We start from the raw sequence: 14163 nt of genomic DNA on the forward strand, positions 1-14163 counted from the left end.
GGAGAGTGGCAGATAGAAGGGGAGAGTGGTAGAAGCTTCGACATCAGGGAGGGATAGTCCTTTTGACTGCATCTATTCCAACTGGAACAAACTGGTGTCAGAGATGGAAGTTGGAATTAAAGATTTTAAAAACAGTAGAAAATTACCGTTTGGCAACAAGTAATAAAAAGTGTAACGTTCATTAGTTATCTTTTAAAACCACAATCATTGACCGTGAGGAGGAGGAGGAGGAGAACTGATGAGGGAAGCCTTCTGCACTACCTGGTTATTTGTTGAACATTTTTCTAAATATAGATCTGTCTCAGGTTTAGAAAAGGCTTCTCAGGTCAGAGTAGAAGAAGAAACAAACTGACAATGTACAGATGACAACAGGCACTTGTTAAACTCATCTCCTATTCCTGGCGTCCTTTGTCATTCGTTGCTCTTTAATCTAGACCCCATGCTAGATTAAAACAATCCATTAAAAACAAAGTCTGACTTTAAAAAAAAAGGAATCTGATTGGACAAAGAGGATAAACAGAGAATGGTGATTCTTTAGCACGAGGTGTCACCGTCAAGGCAGTAAGAAGACAGAAGACCACCAGGTAATGAAAGAACCATGACAAAACATTTAAACGTCACTTACTCAGACGCTAGCTCTGTGCTACGTCACACTCTAATTGCATATACAAATAATGTAACATTTTTAAAAAGGCACTCGTACATCTGAGCTACAGTGGGGCAAAAAAGTATTTAGTCAGCCACCAATTGTGCAAGTTCTCCCACTTAAAAAGATGAGAGGCCTGTAATTTTCATCATAGGTACACTTCAACTATGACAGACAAAATGAGAAAAAAAATCCAGAAAATCACATTGTAGGATTTTTAATGAATTTATTTGCAAATTATGGTGGAAAATAAGTGTAGAGGTGTAGAGGTCCTGGATGGCAGGAAGCTTGGTCCCAGTGATGTACTGGGTCGTACGCACTACCTTCTGTAGCGCCTTACGGTCAGATGCCGAGCCGTTGCCATACCAGGCGGTGATGCAACCGGTCAGGATGCTCGCGATGGTGCAGCTGTAGAACCTTTTCAGGATCTGAGAACCCATGCCAAATCTTTCCAGCCTCCCGAGGGGGAAAAGGTTTTGTTGTGCCCTCTTCACGACTGTCTTGGTATGTTTGGACCATGATATATTAAAAGAACAGTGTGCGGGTTTCTTATTTCTTTCTCATCTATTACAAATAATGTAAAATGAGAGTCAAATTCTCAGTTGACTCAGTTGAAAATTAAGAAATTGGACGCATCATAAAACAAAAATATCACATTTAATATAGTCCTTCATGTAGCAACATAAAATACTGCATAATGAATATTGAAGTGGTATAAGCATACAGAAGAATGTACACTATTTACAGTAAGTTGTGAATAATGACTAATGGACGACAATGCAGGCAAATGCATTATAACACACTTGGCAAAGGCAAAGGCAGTCAAATTGGAATATATTATTGTCTATTTAGACTGATGAAAAAGGAGGATATCTTGAACATGGCATATTGATGAAAAAGCATTAGACTTGGAAGTGTATACATGAATTCAGAATATTCAGATGTAGTGCCACTAACAATCGTTATATTTGGCTAAATTCACATCATACAGTGGTTGTGCAACGGTGAATAAAACGAAGGATCCATTTGTACTACAAAGGATAGTGAGTGCGTACTGCCACCTTCTGGCCAGATAGTGTAGCAACACACTGGGTTATCTGTGGCTGTCTAGGAGATAGTGCATACTGCCACCTACTGGCTAGATAGCGTAGCTTCTAGAAGCAAAGCTCTCCTTTTCTTACTTTCACAGCTTTTACAAAAAAAAGTTGATAAAATATTATTTAAAAATAAATTATTACATACAGACTGTAACACATTTATATTTAAAATCCAGTCGTTTAATACTAACAAAAATAATGGTTTAATGCCTAATGCATCACCACCAGACATGCCTGATGAGAGAAGCATCCATTTCTCCTGTCCCTCAGTCGTTTAGTAAACGATTCAAAAACAAGTACAAAAACGTGTCCCATAGTTCATAGCTAAAGCAATTAGCAAGGTCGTTATAATCCAAAAGGCATCTTTCAATATAAAACGGATCGTATATACCAGTGATAGCAGAACAGTTAAGTAGTTTGTAGGATAAAACATAAGTAAATGCTTATTCATATCTGATCATGTATTTTTGACACACCACCCAAACAAATGGGTTGTGTCCATACGCCAATGCTATTACAGTATTCTGTCTGTCTGTCTGTCTGGGCTGAGTCTACAATACATGTGCACACATCTCTTACTCTCCTCAGATTACGTTCTTCTCTCCTGGCAGTTTCTCCTCCTTCTCTGTCTTCTTGGTGAAGACAGAGGACAGTTCCTGGAGGAGCAGCTCCTGAGAGGGGGTACAGGGCCTGTGCTGCTGCCTCCTCCTCGGCGCTGGCTGGGGAGACTCCTGGAGGTCCCCTCCTCCACCCAGGACCAGGGTATCCAGAGAACCAGCAGGGGGCAGCAGACCCTCTCCTCCCGGCCCCAGAGAGTGCACCGGGTTGAGGCCGATCATGCGGTCCAGGGAGCAGGTCTTCCGTGGGCCCAGGCTGAGGCTCATGGGCCCGTCAGGGACCTGGGTCTCTGAGGTGTTATTGGAGAGGAAGCTGGTCTCCAGGGACTTGAGGACCTGCAGGCCGAAGTCTCCTACTTCCTCATACAGAGGCTCTGGGGGTTCTGGCTCTGTCCTCTCTGGACACTCCGAGAACGAGTCCTGCTGCACCTTCATGGGCTGCGTGGAGGTTGGGGGGGGGGGGGGGGGGGATTAGAATTTGAACCCATCCCAGAGTTATTTGTATGTTTGATTATACACTATGTAAAGAACTGGGAGGCCTGAGGCAAAAGCAGAAGTAGAGCTATTATAATTAATAAGGGGGTTGAGAAGTAGCTATCTGTTAGGAACTTTAGGTAGGTATTAAGGAGATGATCTGCCATTACAGTGACAAAGAAACACGTGTGGTTCATTTAAATCAGACAAACATGGAAGGGAGTTGCCCTTCTTTGACAACTACTTTAGAAAACAATAGACTTCCTATTATTAAGGTCTGGCCATTGTTCTAGCGCCTCAGCAACAACCTCAAGACAATTACTCAAAACGCAGAGGGACAAAAGAAAAATTCAAGCAAAACAATTCCCTTGTAAATGCATTTGGGGCTGGGGCTGGGCTAGTTCCAGTAGGTACACCAGTAGACTAATAGACACAGCAGACTGTGTTCTGTAAAACACAAGGTACTTCACTAAGCCTCTCAGGCCTCCCCCTCAAGGCAAAGGGCCACAGAACCAGAACAATACTGGAGAACAATATCTCCTCCCAGTCCATCCTGTTGTCTACACTTCAAACATCTACATCAACATCCTGATGCTGTAAAACCAGGAAGTCAGGGCTTCTGTCAGGAAGTGGAGGTGTGGCTGAGTCAGATATAGTCCCTGTATAAACCAAGGGAATTTCTTTACACAGATAGAGAGGCGCTTTGGAGAACTGTTAGTTAGGGAAGTTAGGAGAGCGTTAAATATGTCCAATGGCAACCTTCAAAATAAACATCCCATTCTCATCCTTAGCTTCTTGTTAGATGAGCGGAGAAGTCCACATTTATTCTGTATATATTTTACATTTTAGTCATCTAGCAGACGGTCTTATCTAGAGCGACTTATAGTAGTCAGTGCATATATTTTCATACCGGTCCCCTGTGGGAAGCAAACACACAACCCCTGATGTTGCAAGCGGCATGGTCTACCAACTGAGCCACACAGAATAAAGGTAAGCATGAACATTCAAAACAGCATGTAACACAAACATGCAACATTGAAATGACAGAGCACCAGGGTGTGTATACTTACAAAAAACATGGAGAGTGTCCTTCTGGCGTGAAGCTTTCGCTGCAGAGAACAGACAGAAGGACACCAGTACAACCCCGTGAGATACAGACACGCAGAGACAGTTTCCCCGACCCAGATTAAGCCCATTACTGCACTCCAAAATGACACTTTGACTTGCTGTTCAGTCCAGAACTAGTCTTAATCTGTGTCAGGGAAACTGGTCCATAGTGAATACTATACAGTAAAGGGATAGTATTTGGGGGATACTGAAGTATAAGGAATAATAAACATACTGGACACCAAAGGGTTACAGAAAGGAGTGATCTTGATACAAAAATAAAAACAAGCTTTGTGTGTGAAGTACACAACTTGGGTTAATGGAATCTTCTCAAAGTTAAAAACATCAACTATAATTAGTGGTACTGATGTGTCAAAAGTCTCCCCAGACTAGGTTCAGTTGGCTAAAGTCTCCCCAGACTAGGTTCGGTTAGCTAAAGTCTTCCCAGACTAGGTTCGGTTAGCTAACGTCTCCCCAGACTAGGTTCGGTTAGCTAATGTCTCCCCAGACTAGGTTCGGTTAGCTAACGTCTCCCCAGACTAGGTTCGGTTAGCTAAAGTCTCCCCAGACTAGGTTCGGTTAGCTAAAGTCTCCCCAGACTAGGTTCGGTTAGCTAAAGTCTCCCCAGACTAGGTTCGGTTAGCTAATGTCTCCCCAGACTAGGTTCGGTTAGCTAAAGTCTCCCCAGACTAGGTTCGGTTAGCTAAAGTCTTCCCAGACTAGGTTCGGTTAGCTAAAGTCTCCCCAGACTAGGTTCGGTTAGCTAACGTCTCCCCAGACTAGGTTCGGTTAGCTAAAGTCTCCCCAGACTAGGTTCGGTTAGCTAAAGTCTCCCCAGACTAGGTTCGGTTAGCTAATGTCTCCCCAGACTAGGTTCGGTTAGCTAAAGTCTCCCCAGACTAGGTTCGGTTAGCTAAAGTCTTCCCAGACTAGGTTCGGTTAGCTAAAGTCTCCCCAGACTAGGTTCGGTTAGCTAAAGTCTCCCCAGACTAGGTTCGGTTAGCTAACGTCTCCCCAGACTAGGTTCGGTTAGCTAAAGTCTCCCCAGATTAGGTTCGGTTAGCTAATGTCTCCCCAGACTAGGTTTGGTTAGCTAAAGTCTCCCCAGACTAGGTTCGGTTAGCTAATGTCTCCCCAGACTAGGTTCGGTTAGCTAAAGTCTCCCCAGACTAGGTTCGGTTAGCTAATGTCTCCCCAGACTAGGTTCGGTTAGCTAAAGTCTCCCCAGACTAGGTTCGGTTAGCTAAAGTCTCCCCAGACTAGGTTCGGTTAGCTAATGTCTCCCCAGACTAGGTTCGGTTAGCTAAAGTCTCCCCAGACTAGGTTCGGTTAGCTAATGTCTCCCCAGACTAGGTTCGGTTAGCTAAAGTCTCCCCAGACTAGGTTCGGTTAGCTAATGTCTCCCCAGACTAGGTTCGGTTAGCTAATGTCTCCCCAGACTAGGTTCGGTTAGCTAATGTCTCCCCAGACTAGGTTCGGTTAGCTAATGTCTCCCCAGACTAGGTTCGGTTAGCTAAAGTCTCCCCAGACTAGGTTCGGTTAGCAAAAGTCTCCCCAGACTAGGTTCGGTTAGCTAAAGTCTCCCCAGACTAGGTTCGGTTAGCTAAAGTCTCCCCAGACTAGGTTCGGTTAGCTAAAGTCTCCCCAGACTAGGTTCGGTTAGCTAAAGTCTACCCAGACTAGGTTCGGTTAGCTAATGTCTCCCCAGACTAGGTTCGGTTTGCTCCTAGCAGAACTCGGCTAGGCAAAGTAAATGACTGTACCTTGAAAACTCCCAAAACTTTGTTTGAAAAACAAGAAAAAAAGCAGCAATATTACCTTTTGTCCCTCTTGAGATGCCATAGCAAAAACATAGCCATTACACACTTACTCAACATAATTGACGTTTTACCAATTTAACATCAGACTAAGATGGTGCAGTATTTCTCATGTGAAGAAATATGCATGAAAACTAGTTGTCTCTCACTGGATGACGACAAACACGTCATTAAAGAATCCCATCCATAGTTCCCGCTCCTACTAGGAGTAGTACTGTTGACCAATCACAGACAAAGGGGCGTAGACCTTTCGGCTACCGAAGTTCAACTCACCTCAAGAAAAAAATGTAGTGCGCATGAACAGCCGAAAAAACTGCCACACCAAAACTAACAAAAATATCAAATATTTTTTACCCACAACCCCCAAAAATGTCATCATAATATATGTTCAAACTATTTCAACTGGGAAGCGTGTGACAGGCTTAAAAGTATAGGGTAGGTAGAGGGTGTGGGTGGTTGTCTCCTGCAGAACCATAACCGAGTCTGATTGGCTGACAGCATGGTACAGTTGGAACGTACCAGAGTCTGATTGGCCGACAGCATGGTAGAGTTGCTCTCGTGTCCGTCCCCTCTGATTGGTATTAGAGGCATGGTCCCAAACTTCTGTTTGGAGATGTCTGAGGAGGAGTGACACCTCAACACCGGAGGTCGGGGGTCATCATTCTGTTAGAAGCAATCAAGTGAATAGAAATGACTCAAAAACGGAATCAAATGGATAAAATTAAACAGACAAAAGTACAAATCTAAATCGTAGGTGTTATACCCCCCAAAATATGGGGGTAAGCAAACTCTAAATCATGTAAAAGTGATGCAACACAAGCCAGACACTTGGGGAGGGGAACTAGGCTCCACAACATACCTGTGCTTTGAGGAAATTGGTGACCCAGTCCCATAGGTCGGACTCACAAAAGCAACAAAGGTACCTGGGAGACACAAAAACACAAAAGCAGTGATTGACTCTTAAAAAAGGGGAGGGGAAGGAGATGTCATTTAAAGTGGAGGGGAAGGAGATGTCATTTAAAGGGGAGGGGAAGGAGATGTCATTTAAAGGGGAGGGGAAGGAGATGTCATTTAAAGGGGAGGGGAGAGGCAGATCTTAAACAAGACATTCCAGCCTCCCTCCAAAAACAATGTAGTTCACTTACATCATATCATAACGTCTGATATCATGCAAAACCAGTCACTACAGTAAACAATGAGGAACTCAACGACGACTTTCAAATACTTGAGAAAACATTGTACGTCCAATAAACATATAATGTTTCAATCTTATCCAATAAAAGTTGTATTGAAGATTTTCCAGACATCCTTTGTAATATGACCAAAATAATGTGTAGCAAGTGAACACTAACAGTTGCTGTTTTTCCATCATGAGAGTAAAGCCCCATCTAGTTGGGGGTTTCAGCTTCTTTCGAATTCCCATGTAGATCTTCATAGACTTCAGAGGCCATTCCTTTTCCGGCTTGATGCTCTGAAATGACAGACATATCGTACAGTGAGAAAAGATGTACAGGGCAGACAATAAACGGACGGATCACAGCTCCACCTGCGATAACTACGTCGGGTCCAAATTAGTGCCGATGACCAAGATGTGACCGTGACGTGAGAGCAGAAATACCTTTTTGTCCCTCAGCAGTAGCAGCTTGTGGTCTTTGATCTGAAAGGTGTGTTCCTGAAATACTTTTCCGTGGAGGAGTTTGGGAGGATCTTCACGACACTTCAGAACTCCCATCTTCATTATCTCACTCTTGTAGGCTGTGAATAGAACATCACACTGTGTATAACAATGACAAACCACGAATAAAATATGTCACGTATGGATGTAAGAGCAACAAGAAATTGAGCAAAATCAAAATCGACAATCAAATTATTATTTTTTTGATTGTGATTGTTTCTATAGATAAAGCTCAATAGCATGTTCTTTCTCTGTGCTGTGCAGTATTTACCAGTGAGGATGTTGATGCCCTCTCCTCTGGGAACTCTCTTCACCACCAGGTAAGCTGAACTAGGATCAGCCATTTTACACCACTGTAGAGCCTGCTCCAGCACCTTCTCTTTGGGGTGTAGGGGGCGCTCTGCAGAAAAAATATTATATAAACAACCATTCTGGGATAGCTTCTCTTTGGGGTGTAGGGGGCGCTCTATAGAATATAAACAACCATTCTGGGATAGCTTCTCTTTGGGGTGTAGGGGGCGCTCTGTACAACCATTCTGGGATTGCTTCTCTTTGGGGTGTAGGGGGCCCTCTGTACAACCATTCTGGGATAGCTTCTCTTTGGGGTGTAGGGGGCGCTCTACCGAATATAAACAACCATTCTGGGATAGCTTCTCTTTGGGGTGTAGGGGGCGCTCTGTACAACCATTCTGGGATAGCTTCTCTTTGGGGTGTAGGGGGCGCTCTGTACAACCATTCTGGGATAGCTTCTCTTTGGGGTGTAGGGGGCGCTCTGTACAACCATTCTGGGATAGCTTCTCTTTGGGGTGTAGGGGGCGCTCTATAGAATATAAACAACCATTCTGGGATAGCTTCTCTTTGGGGTGTAGGGGGCGCTCTGTACAACCATTCTGGGATAGCTTCTCTTTGGGGTGTAGGGGGCGCTCTATAGAATATAAACAACCATTCTGGGATAGCTTCTCTTTGGGGTGTAGGGGGCGCTCTGTACAACCATTCTGGGATAGCTTCTCTTTGGGGTGTAGGGGGCGCTCTGTACAACCATTCTGGGATAGCTTCTCTTTGGGGTGTAGGGGGCGCTCTATAGAATATAAACAACCATTCTGGGATAGCTTCTCTTTGGGGTGTAGGGGGCGCTCTGTACAACCATTCTGGGATAGCTTCTCTTTGGGGTGTAGGGGGCGCTCTATAGAATATAAACAACCATTCTGGGATAGCTTCTCTTTGGGGTGTAGGGGGCGCTCTGTACAACCATTCTGGGATAGCTTCTCTTTGGGGTGTAGGGGGCGCTCTGTACAACCATTCTGGGATAGCTTCTCTTTGGGGTGTAGGGGGCCCTCTGTACAACCATTCTGGGATAGCTTCTCTTTGGGGTGTAGGGGGCGCTCTGTACAACCATTCTGGGATAGCTTCTCTTTGGGGTGTAGTGGGCGCTCTATAGAATATAAACAACCATTCTGGGATAGCTTCTCTTTGGGGTGTAGGGGGCGCTCTATAGAATATAAACAACCATTCTGGGATAGCTTCTCTTTGGGGTGTAGGGGGCGCTCTGTACAACCATTCTGGGATAGCTTCTCTTTGGGGTGTAGGGGACGCTCTGTACAACCATTCTGGGATAGCTTCTCTTTGGGGTGTAGGGGGCGCTCTGTACAACCATTCTGGGATAGCTTCTCTTTGGGGTGTAGGGGGCGCTCTGTACAACCATTCTGGGATAGCTTCTCTTTGGGGTGTAGGGGGCGCTCTGTACAACCATTCTGGGATAGCTTCTCTTTGGGGTGTAGGGGGCGCTCTGTACAACCATTCTGGGATAGCTTCTCTTTGGGGTGTAGGGGGCGCTCTGTACAACCATTCTGGGATAGCTTCTCTTTGGGGTGTAGGGGGCTCTCTATAGAATATAAACAACCATTCTGGGATAGCTTCTCTTTGGGGTGTAGGGGGCGCTCTGTACAACCATTCTGGGATAGCTTCTCTTTGGGGTGTAGGGGACGCTCTACCGAATATAAACAACCATTCTGGGATAGCTTCTCTTTGGGGTGTAGGGGACGCTCTACCGAATATAAACAACCATTCTGGGATAGCTTCTCTTTGAAACCATGAAGACTTTCTCACAGTCCAGTTGTATTCCACTTGTATTTCACAGAAGGACATGATACTGTATAATTTTACAGTGGTAGTTTAGTTATTAGAACTAAATGCTATTTCAAGATGTTTTTAGACTTTCTATAGTATTTCCCAGTCAGATATAGTAATATAATGCTCCTCACCCAGTCAGAGAGAGATGGTAATATAATGCTCCTCACCCAGTCAAAGAGAGATGGTAATATAATGCTCCTCACCCAGTCAGAGAGAGAGATGGTAATATAATGCTCCTCACCCAGTCAGAGAGAGATGGTAATATAATGCTCCTCGCTCAGTCAGAGAGAGAGATGGTAATATAATGCTCCTCACCCAGTCAGAGAGAGAGATGGTAATATAATGCTCCTCGCCCAGTCAGAGAGAGAGATGGTAATATAATGCTCCTCACCCAGTCAGAGAGAGAGATGGTAATATAATGCTCCTTACCCAGTCAGAGAGAGAGATGGTAATATAATGCTACTCACCCAGTTGTCCTTCATATATGGCCTCGAACGTCAGCCACACGTCCTTCTCCCCTGCTGGGACATTCCTCATGTACAGGACCTGGTTAGTCAACTCCTCAGCACCCATGGTTGGAGATACCTACAGAGAACCAGACAGCAAAGAGATACCTACAGAGAACCAGACGGCAAAGAGATAGCTCCAGAGAACCAGACGGCAAAGAGATAGCTACACAGAACCAGACACCGTAAAGAGATACCTCCACAGAACCAGACACCGTAAAGAGATACCTCCAGAGAACCAGACACCGTAAAGAGATACCTCCAGAGAACCAGACACCGTAAAGAGATAGCTCCAGAGAACCAGACACCGTAAAGAGATAGCTCCAGAGAACCAGACACCGTAAAGAGATAGCTACAGAGAACCAGACACCGTAAAGAGATAGCTACACAGAACCAGACACTGTAAAGAGATAGCTACAGAGAACCAGACACTGTAAAGAGATAGCTACAGAGAACCAGACACCGTAAAGAGATAGCTACACAGAACCAGACACCGTAAAGAGATAGCTACACAGAACCAGACACCGTAAAGAGATAGCTACAGAGAACCAGACACCGTAAAGAGATAGCTACAGAGAACCAGACACCGTAAAGAGATAGCTACAGAGAACCAGACACCGTAAAGAGATAGCTACAGAGAACCAGACACCGTAAAGAGATAGCTACACAGAACCAGACACCGTAAAGAGATAGCTACACAGAACCAGACACCGTAAAGAAATAGCTACACAGAACCAGACACCGTAAAGAGATAGCTACACAGAACCAGACACCGTAAAGAAATAGCTACACAGAACCAGACACCGTAAAGAGATAGCTACACAGAACCAGACACCGTAAAGAGATAGCTACACAGAACCAGACACCGTAAAGAGATAGCTACAGAGAACCAGACACCGTAAAGAGATAGCTCCAGAGAACCAGACACCGTAAAGAGATAGCTACAGAGAACCAGACACCGTAAAGAGATAGCTACACAGAACCAGACACCATAAAGAGATAGCTACACAGAACCAGACACCGTAAAGAGATAGCTACACAGAACCAGACACCGTAAAGAGATACCTCCAGAGAACCAGACACCATAAAGAGATAGCTACACAGAACCAGACACCGTAAAGAGATAGCTACACAGAACCAGACACCATAAAGAGATAGCTACATAGAAACCAGACACCGTAAAGAGATAGCTACACAGAACCAGACACCGTAAAGAGATAGCTACACAGAACCAGACACCATAAAGAGATAGCTACACAGAACCAGACACCGTAACGAGATAGCTACACAGAACCAGACACCGTAAAGAGATAGCTACACAGAACCAGACACCATAAAGAGATAGCTACAGAGAACCAGACACCGTAAAGAGATAGCTACAGAGAACCAGACACCGTAAAGAGATAGCTCCAGAGAACCAGACACCGTAAAGAGATAGCTACAGAGAACCAGACACCGTAAAGAGATAGCTACAGAGAACCAGACACCGTAAAGAGATAGCTACACAGAACCAGACACCGTAAAGAGATAGCTACACAGAACCAGACACCGTAAAGAGATAGCTACACAGAACCAGACACCGTAAAGAGATAGCTACACAGAACCAGACACCATAAAGAGATAGCTACACAGAACCAGACACCATAAAGAGATAGCTACACAGAACCAGACACCGTAAAGAGATAGCTACACAGAACCAGACACCGTAAAGAGATAGCTACACAGAACCAGACACCGTAAAGAGATAGCTACACAGAACCAGACACCGTAAAGAGATAGCTACAGAGAACCAGACACCGTAAAGAGATAGCTCCAGAGAACCAGACACCGTAAAGAGATAGCTACAGAGAACCAGACACCGTAAAGAGATAGCTACACAGAACCAGACACCGTAAAGAGATAGCTACAGAGAACCAGACACCGTAAAGAGATAGCTACACAGAACCAGACACCGTAAAGAGATACCTCCAGAGAACCAGACACCATAAAGAGATAGCTACACAGAACCAGACACCGTAAAGAGATAGCTACACAGAACCAGACACCATAAAGAGATAGCTACACAGAACCAGACACCATAAAGAGATAGCTACACAGAACCAGACACCGTAAAGAGATAGCTACACAGAACCAGACACCGTAAAGAGATAGCTACACAGAACCAGACACCGTAAAGAGATAGCTACACAGAACCAGACACCGTAAAGAGATAGCTACACAGAACCAGACACCGTAAAGAGATAGCTACACAGAACCAGACACCGTAAAGAGATAGCTACACAGAACCAGACACCGTAAAGAGATAGCTACACAGAACCAGACACCGTAAAGAGATAGCTACACAGAACCAGACACCGTAAAGAGATAGCTCCAGAGAACCAGACACCGTAAAGAGATAGCTACACAGAACCAGACACCGTAAAGAGATAGCTACACAGAACCAGACACCGTAAAGAGATAGCTACACAGAACCAGACACCGTAAATGTCTGTAATAAAAACAAAACAAAGTGTTTGAGTGTAATTCCCCGTCAACTGCGCATCTAGCAAGAGAGGAATGTGTCAGTCTCGTGATGTTTCTGTCGTTAGGTCTACTGCTACAGCACGTGCCAAGGCAGAACAATCTCCACCCAATTGATACAAATAATCATGATATAGTTGAAAACACATTTCAGTTGAAGGCATTCAGTTGTACAATTGACTAGGTATCCCCCTTTCCCTTTAGTTATGTTGGGTAAAACTACTTGGCATTTAATTGGGAAGTTTTTTTTGGGGGGGGGGGTAAAGGTTTTTGTCTACCCACCAGAAGGTTATCATAAGCGTCGCTAACTGGCTACTTTTTTTCACCTTTATTTAACCAGGTAGGCTAGTTGAGAACAAGTTCTCATTTGCAACTGCGACCTGGCCAAGATAAGGCATAGCAGTGTGAACAGACAACACAGAGTTACACATGGAGTAAACAATTAACAGGTCAATAACACAGTAGAAAAAAAGGGGAGTCTATATATACATTGTGTGCAAAAGGCATGAGGTAGGCAAATAATTACAATTATGCAGATTAACACTGGAGTGATAAATGATCAGATGGTTATGTACAGGTAGAGATATTGGTGTGCAAAAGAGCAGAAAAATAAAAATAAATAAATAAAAACAGTATGGGGATGAGGTAGGTGAAAATGGGTGGGCTATTTACCAATAGACTATGTACAGCTGCAGCGATCGGTTAGCTGCTCAGATAGCAGATGTTTGAAGTTGGTGAGGGAGATAAAAGTCTCCAACTTCAGCGATTTTTGCAATTCGTTCCAGTCACAGGCAGCAGAGAACTGGAACGAAAGGCGGCCAAATGAGGTGTTGGCTTTAGGGATGATCAGTGAGATACACCTGCTGGAGCGCGTGCTACGGATGGGTGTTGCCATCGTAACCAGTGAACTGAGATAAGGCGGAGCTTTACCTAGCATGGACTTGTAGATGACCTGGAGCCAGTGGGTCTGGCGACGAATATGTAGCGAGGGCCAGCCGACTAGAGCATACAAGTCGCAGTGGTGGGTGGTATAAGGTGCTTTAGTGACAAAACGGATGGCACTGTGATAAACTGCATCCAGTTTGCTGAGTAGAGTGTTGGAAGCAATTTTGTAGATGACGTCGCCGAAGTCGAGGATCGGTAGGATAGTCAGTTTTACTAGGGTAAGTTTGGCGGCGTGAGTGAAGGAGGCTTTGTTGCGGAATAGAAAGCCGACTCTTGATTTGATTTTCGATTGGAGATGTTTGATATGGGTCTGGAAGGAGAGTTTAGAGTCTAGCCAGACACCTAGGTACTTATAGATGTCCACATATTCAAGGTCGGAACCATCCAGGGTGGTGATGCTGGTCAGGCGTGCGGGTGCAGGCAGCGAACGGTTGAAAAGCATGCATTTGGTTTTACTAGCGTTTAAGAGCAGTTGGAGGCCACGGAAGGAGTGCTGTATGGCATTGAAGCTCGTTTGGAGGTTAGATAGCACAGTGTCCAAGGACGGGCCGGAAGTATATAGAATGGTTCTTGCTACATGCAGAGTGATAGACAAACGTGCGCACCAAACACAAACAGACGGTGCAATG

The 14163-nt window shown here is 44.7% G+C and overlaps 1 protein-coding gene across 4 annotated transcripts in view; it reads right to left on the reverse strand.

Annotated features, from left to right (window-relative positions):
- Positions 1 to 1284: 1284 nt before the first annotated feature.
- The window catches only part of LOC110487789 (arf-GAP with Rho-GAP domain, ANK repeat and PH domain-containing protein 3), a 60978-nt gene continuing 48099 nt past the window's right edge, over positions 1285 to 14163 (reverse strand). For 3 of the 4 annotated variants that reach the window (XM_090198853.1, XM_090198854.1, XM_090198855.1), the window contains 8 exons: positions 10031 to 10148; positions 7705 to 7833; positions 7377 to 7513; positions 7111 to 7229; positions 6618 to 6681; positions 6278 to 6421; positions 3905 to 3943; positions 1285 to 2798 (listed from right to left, as the gene is read on the reverse strand). In XM_090198853.1, coding sequence (XP_090054979.1) covers positions 2328 to 2798; positions 3905 to 3943; positions 6278 to 6421; positions 6618 to 6681; positions 7111 to 7229; positions 7377 to 7513; positions 7705 to 7833; positions 10031 to 10148 — 1221 coding nt within the window. In that variant the 3' untranslated portion in view covers positions 1285 to 2327. The remainder of the gene's footprint in view (positions 2799 to 3904; positions 3944 to 6277; positions 6422 to 6617; positions 6682 to 7110; positions 7230 to 7376; positions 7514 to 7704; positions 7834 to 10030; positions 10149 to 14163) is intronic. The other variant, XM_090198856.1, reaches the window with a different exon arrangement.

Source organism: Oncorhynchus mykiss, chromosome 14, assembly GCF_057628025.1.
Source record: "Oncorhynchus mykiss isolate SJ-2025 chromosome 14, ASM5762802v1, whole genome shotgun sequence".
Taxonomy (NCBI): domain Eukaryota; kingdom Metazoa; phylum Chordata; class Actinopteri; order Salmoniformes; family Salmonidae; genus Oncorhynchus; species Oncorhynchus mykiss.